At 41.5% G+C, this 7,500-nt stretch overlaps 1 protein-coding gene across 3 annotated transcripts in view; it reads left to right on the top strand.

Annotated features, from left to right (window-relative positions):
• The window catches only part of stat4 (signal transducer and activator of transcription 4), a 39,612-nt gene that overhangs the window by 17,172 nt on the left and 14,940 nt on the right, over positions 1-7,500 (top strand). For all 3 annotated transcript variants that reach the window (XM_063213678.1, XM_063213679.1, XM_063213677.1), the window contains exon 9: positions 864-1,022. In XM_063213678.1, the coding sequence (XP_063069748.1) occupies positions 864-1,022 (159 nt within the window). The remainder of the gene's footprint in view (positions 1-863; positions 1,023-7,500) is intronic.

The following is a 7,500-nucleotide window of genomic DNA, read 5'->3' as shown; positions in this document are numbered from 1 at the left end:
AGCTAGTCCAGTCTTGTGACAATGGTCCTGAAGTATTCTTTTCTTCCTTAGTACTCTACAATCACATCTCCAGAAATCTGAAATGCAGAACCCATTTCTTATAACACACTTAATCTCTCAGACAATAGAGACATGTAGAAATTCCAAGGCACTCGTCTCCTTCAATAATCATAATAAAAACATTTTAATAATGTAAGCTACATGTAGTTGATGACAAACATGTTGCTATTTTATCTTTTGTTAATGATGAACTAGTTTACATTAATTTTGAGGCTTATTATTTATATTTGTTTTTAACAGTGACCATTCACACCATTTGAAGAGTTTCTTAAAGGGACACTGTGCAGGAAATGGTCAAAAAGGTACTGCAACTATGCTGCTTATTGAAATTGGGCTGCCTATTGCCAAATTTGATCTTTACATGAAAATTTACTAAGTATTAAGCAAATATTTTCTAGTATGGTCCAAGTACAGTCATTTTTGCAGCTAAAAATGGCTATTTTTGGAAATTCAAAATGGGGGACCATGGAGAAGATCCCCCTTTTCATGTATGAAAAGTGCATTTTTTCCAGTCATAATGAATACTTAGAATTTGATGCTGGTGGTAAGTATTCATGAAAAGGGTAACATTAGTGAATGGGCAGCATGAATTCTGGAAATAAACAACTAAAAATCTCACACAGTGTCCCTTTAAGAATATTAATACGATTTTCAAGACAAGTGGCAAGATAGGAATTCCAAACTTTTTTTTCTACTCAAGACCATTTGATGGAGTGGATTATATTTGCTACTTGTTACTGTGCTGTCACTGAAAACATCTGAAAGTGTTCTGCCATCTACACTCTTTTTCTCTGTCCTCGTAGGTTCACTCTGACAGCCCAGAGCTTATTCCAGATCAAACGGCAGCTTGACAAACTGGGCGAACTCATCCACAAAGTCACATACGAGAGCGATCCCATCCCCTTACAAATACCACAGATGGAGGAACAGGTCAAGTTCCTCATATACCACCTCGTCAAAAGGTACAGTGCTAGTCTGTAGTGTGTGTGTGTGTGTGTGTGTGTGTGTGTGTGTGTGTGTGTGTGTGTGTGTGTGTGTGTGTGTGTGTGTGTGTGTGTGTGTGTGTGTGTGTGTGTGTGTGTGTGTATGCTTTGTGCTGTGTGCGTGTGCATGAATGAACCTTTAAAACAAATTCTCTGGAACACCCAAGGAAGTAATGTGTGCCTGACAGAAGGTGAATGTGATGTAACAGTGCATGGACACTGTAATACAATACATTATAAATACTTCTCTATTGTGCAGTGTTTTAGCGCAATTCACTGACAGGCTTTATTCATTACCCATGGTGCACCAGGGTCCGAGTCATTTCCCAGCCCTACCCCATCTCTCCCTCCCTCTTCCTATCTGCTCTCTAACAGTGCTTCCTGAATAAAGGATAAAAATGAAAGGAAAAAAACATTTTAAATTATATTTGCGTAGCCTGTTTGCATAGATGGGTCCGCCAAAGAAAAAAAAGACACAGACAGCTACATTACAGCAACATTGCTATGACATTACTGAGAGCCGTAGCCTCTTTGTGCAGTTGGGGTCGACGGCCTAGTCACTATTTGCTGAAAATACTCAACTATCATCACAACATTGCTATGACATTACCAAGAGCCTTAAGTAACAGATATAGTCACTACAATTTTGGTGACAGTAAGGTTATAGCATAGGCTCTGCCCAAAGAGGTTAATATTGTGTTAGATGCTTCAGTGCTGGAACTTGGAGCATTATGTTTTAGAGTGCATACTGCATATAGACATAATGTGCCATGCATGTAATCACAGAGTGGCTTACAAAGCACAGCATGGTGTTGTGGGTTTGACAACCCAAGCAAGGAAATAACAAATTTACAAGTTTCCCTCTGTGGTGTGTGCAAATGTGCTGCACACACAAGGCATAAAACCAGGAGTTCACTTGCTTTCCTCTGATGGAAGTTTTTTTCCCTTTTGCTGCATCACCATTGCATGTTTTTTACAATGTTCCCCTTGTTGGTTGTGTGGGAGAGGCAAGGTAGTTTGGTGTCTACCATTAGTACTGTATATACTGTACAGTATGTTCTAACCTATTGAGTTGAAGCACAGTATAATGCAAAAGCTCTAACCTTTGAGAAAGGGTGTACCATTACAGACATCCTCAAAGCTTTTGCATAATGTAGGAGATCATTTTCAAAGTGCATTTTTTTAATCATGTGCATTGACTTCTTATGCCATAGTCTGTCTGCCATTTGATCTGTCAGAAAGCAGTTTTCTTTGTGCGTGTGTCCATAAGGTTTGCATGCGACAGAGAGGCCTGTCTTTGTTCATGGCGCAGTGGATGAAATATCTACCTGCTCTTACAGGCATTTGCCATTAATATTAACCTCTAATCTAAATGTTTATTGTGTTTCTCTTTTTCCTGCGCTTGATTGGAGGAAGCATGTCATATCATAATATCATAATGAGGTCATGTGAGAGGAACTCAACGTCCGCAAAGGGCTCCCAACCCAGAATAAGTGAATAATCTTGGTTTACACAGCTCGCTTTATCCTCATTGTCCTCACTGGCCACAGGTCGAGTGACCTAGATGTTTTTCTTACTGCCATTCTTTTGGTTTAGCAGAAAAGCCACAGGGCAGCGGGGTGGAGCTCTGGTTTTCTTCCGCAGCAAAACAGAGGTGTGAACCAACCAACTGTGTTGTGTTTGTCATCAGTGAGGGACTCCACATAACAAAGTGCAGCATGCTCTTATTCAAAGAAGAGTGTGTGGAAATGCAGATGCTTCTCTCTGCCAGGATAGACCGTCACGGTTGAGTTCAAGAGTTGGATGGTGGAACACAGCTTCAGGACTCCAAGTTATCAAAAATATAATCGCTTTTTATTTGTATAGCAAAAATAAATGTGCACGTGGGCAAACAAAATATGACACGACCTAACATATAAGCATATATCAAAAGTTCAGACTTTTGCTGCAACAATGTTTCAATACACCTGCTTAACTCGCTGCTCTCATCAACAGCTTCAAGGACACTGCTCTCCGGTTAACAGCAGTTCCTAATTTTGCAGCATGGAGTCAGCTCCTCCGATTATCAGCTGATTGCTCCCACCTGCTCGTCCCCACTTACCTGGGGTTTTAAACTTTGCGCACTATGGCGCCAACCAATTACACTCTAATTGGTCTCTACTCTTGAACCAATAAGCACAATCGAGTCTTAAACTGAACAAAATCCTACTCTAACATTGTACTGCACATCATAATCATTACAGAAATCAAAACAACAAAACACATACATAAATACATTTTGCCACGACACTTCACCCACACAAAATAGACAAAAACCCTGACAAATACAACACCCGACACATAACTCCCGCCCCTCCAACCACACATTTCCCATTCCCAAAGTCACGGTGATGTTAAGGTCCTGCCAGCGAGGGCGCGCTTCCCCGTGACAGTGCGACAATGCAATGAGAAACGTCAATGAAAGGAGTCCAATGTTTCCGAGCTCGCTGGAATATTCAAACATTTAGGAGTCACTGTGTTCGCGGGCCTGCGTGCCCGTGTGTGAATGTATGCGTGTATGCGTGTGCGCTTCTTGCCAGTTTCATGTCTCCCAGTGCGTAAAAAGCACCAGAAATAAATAGCGCAAGATTTGCATAGTCTTTAAAACGTAAAACAGTGAGAAAGGAAGGTCACTTTCTCACAGAGTGGATTTTATTTATATATGTTTTTGTTTTATTCATTGATATTTACGTTATATTTATACGTCCCCATAAGCAAGGTGAATGATCTCAGGCATTGTGTCAGAAGTCAAGCATGAAACGGTTAATACAATAGTTAGATCCGGTCAATACATTTTGCTATATCTAATTGGACAAGACACCTTCTACGGGCATTCCATGCCACGCTAGACAGCAGGATGTCCAGACAGACATCCTGTCCGGAGACTCCTCACACACCTTCAGTAGTAATCACTCTGCCATGGGTAGAATGTAACCAGGTGGGTTAATTTTGAACTTGCCAACATTCCATCCATATGCTACTACGGAGAAAGCCTGAGAGGCTGAAAAAATAAACAAGCAAGACGTTGGGTCATCATAATAGTCCAAGCATTTCTACATAAGACAAACTAGACTGCCTGTGCAGTCGCCTTCGACTGCTTAAGGTATATCCCCGAAACGCGACGCTTCCAGTCCCCAATCATTCCTACCACTCCCGTCCACCTTTTCATGAACGTTTATGATAAATACAAAATATAAAATAAATATATTTAATATCTATACATAGATCAATGACGTGCATAGGCTTAAAACCAAATGACTATTGTGAAAATGAAGGAAAAAATGGGGCAAATGGTAACACTGTTTTAATGGTTCACTATTACAGTGGATATACCACATTAGGTACAGTGTAATAACCAGTGTAACAATATTCAATACCACGTCATACCAGTGTGACACCATGTACCAATTTTGTACTTATATCATGTAGGCTATTTGTGTGTACGTGGTATTACATGGTATTGCATATTTGTACACTGGTATTACACTAGTATTACATGGTATTACATATTGTTACACTGGTTATTACACTGTACCTGGTATTGCCTATTTTTACACTGGTATTACACTAGTATTACATGGTATTAAATATTGTTACACTGGTTATTACACTGTAGGCCTACCTGATATGGTAGATTCACTGAAATGGTGAACCATTAAATTAAGGAGTTACCGGGCAAATCAATCCACCCAGTCAGAAGTTATGGGCCTAATAAAAATTCCACCATTTTGAAAGTGTTGACCTCCAAACTCGAATCACTTCATGAACCTACCCTGCAGCATTCACACACCAAATCTGCGACAAATCCATCCACCCGGTCAGAAGTAATGGGCCAAACAAAAATCTGGCCATCTTGAATTCGGCCATCTTGAAATTGTTGACCTCCAAACTCGAATCAGTTCATGAACCTACCCTAGAACATTCACACACCAAATCTGGGACAAATCCATCCACCCGGTCAGAAGTTATGGACCAAACAAAAATTCGGCCATCTTGAATTCGGCCATCTTGAAAGTGTTAACCTCCAAACTGTAATAAGTTCATGAACCCACCCTAGAGCATTCACACACCAAATCTGGGACAAATCCATCCACCCAGTCAGAAGTAATGGGCCAAACAAAAATTCGGCCATCTTGAATTCGGCCATCTTGAAATTGTTGACCTCCAAACTCGAATCAGTTCATGAACCTACCCTAGAACATTCACACACCAAATCTGGGACAAATCCATCCACCCGGTCAGAAGTTATGGACCAAACAAAAATTCGGCCATCTTGAATTTGGCCATCTTGAAAGTGTTAACCTCCAAACTCTAATCAGTTCATGAACCCACCCTAGAGCATTCACACACCAAATCTGGGACAAATCCATCCACCCGGTCAGAAGTAATGGGCCAAACAAAAATTCGGCCATCTTGAATTCGGCCATCTTGAAAGTGTTAACCTCCAAACTGTAATCAGTTCATGAACCCACCCTAGAGCATTCACACACCAAATCTGGGACAAATCCATCCACCCGGTCAGAAGTAATGGGCCAAACAAAAATTCGGCCATCTTGAATTCGGCCATCTTGAAATTGTTGACCTCTAAACTCCAATCAGTTCATGAACCTACCCTAGAACATTCACACACCAAATCTGGGACAAATCCATCCACCCGGTCAGAAGTTATGGACCAAACAAAAATTCGGCCATCTTGAATTCGGCCATCTTGAAAGTGTTAACCTCCAAACTCTAATCAGTTCATGAACCCACCCTAGAGCATTCACACACCAAATCTGGGACAAATCCATCCACCCGGTCAGAAGTAATGGGCCAAACAAAAATTCGGCCATCTTGAATTCGGCCATCTTGAAATTGTTGACCTCCAAACTCGAATCAGTTCATGAACCTGCCCTAGAGCATTCACACACCAAATCTGGGACAAATCCAAACATCCGTTCAAAAGTTATCGCGTTACAACGAAAGACCTTACGCGGCGGCGGCGGCGGCGGCGGCGGACGCGGCGGCGGCGGTGCACGCAAAACCATTACATCCCCGACGCTCCGCGTTTCGGGGATATAATAATGAGACATAAGAGCAAGAGATGTTGAGTATGTTTGGTATAACGACCCAACGAGGTGACCGGTTCTTCAAAGTAAAGGGCAGTATAGTTCTCAATTACAGGTAGACTGCAAAATTAACTTTAACCAGTTTTTGGTCACATACACACGCCTCCTTAAGACACTGTCAGTTGTTTGGTTGGTACGTCGGTCGGGCAGAAAGTGGTTTGCATTTCGAAGGTTTTGGACACGAATCAGTTTTTGGGACATTGTTTATAATTTCAAGCACTGAATCGTTAATTGATTTGTGCTCTGCTATTTGTGCCTGTACACGTGGCAGCATGTACCATTATGCAATTAGGGCGGAATTCTCCCGTCTCCATTTAAGTCTGTTTTACACACGCACCATTTACGCACTTCGATCCTGCGCGCATTCTCCCCTCTGAAATATTACCACACCCCTCGCGCTTAACTCCTGAAAAACAGCGCATAGCCCAACATGGGCGTGATATATGCTGAATGGGGGGATGAGTCTTCCCCGGCTTCATCAGTTGTGGTTTCAAAGAAACCACGGAGCATGGATTTTCAGATCAACCATGTGAAAACCTAGGCAGTCCATTGAGATCCAAAACTGAACTTTAACTTTGAATTTAGAACCACGTGCCAAAAGTCCTCGTGCAAAAGCATCTCAAAATCTAACCTCAGCTCATTTTCACAAACACAAGGCGAGTAGTGGAGGTGAGATAATGAGATGGAAACGCAATGTGTACCTTTGGCTGGAACTCAGCTGAGCGTTTTGGTGCGCAACAGGTTGATTGAAATAATAAACATGATGAAACGTTTTGTTAAAAATGGAGTTTGGCGTGTTGCCTGGACAATTCCGGAAATCAAAAACTGATTTAAAATGCTGATCATTCCCACAGTTAATTCCCACAGTAACAAACACATTGTATTTGCTGACTTTTAAAAGTGCTTCTCCGCTTCTCTGTACAGCAACGTGACATTAATATCATTGGAAATATGTGGATCTCAGCTGTCCGTCAGTATATTACACTTAGACTACATGCATGCTGAAGAATGAACAAGGAAATCGATCATCATGAAAAAACAGACTTTATATTCTGTCGCAGACATGGGAATTAATTGGACATGGGCGTGCAATGCCAAGCCAGGACTTAAACACGCAGCTGATGGGGTGTAATAGAGACCAGAAGCGAAATGCCAAAGACATGCTCTGATATGTAGGCCAACCTTTTTACGTTTAGCTGTAATCACATTCAGGAGATATTTTCTGCCTTACAAAAACAGAAAGGACAACCTGTAGCCTACCTCAGTAGGTGGTGGTTTTGTATGTCGGGCATTCAGTTCAGAAAGTTTAA

Source organism: Engraulis encrasicolus, chromosome 13, assembly GCF_034702125.1.
Source record: "Engraulis encrasicolus isolate BLACKSEA-1 chromosome 13, IST_EnEncr_1.0, whole genome shotgun sequence".
NCBI classification, from domain to species: domain Eukaryota; kingdom Metazoa; phylum Chordata; class Actinopteri; order Clupeiformes; family Engraulidae; genus Engraulis; species Engraulis encrasicolus.
This window is presented reverse-complemented; position numbering and strand designations above follow the sequence as displayed.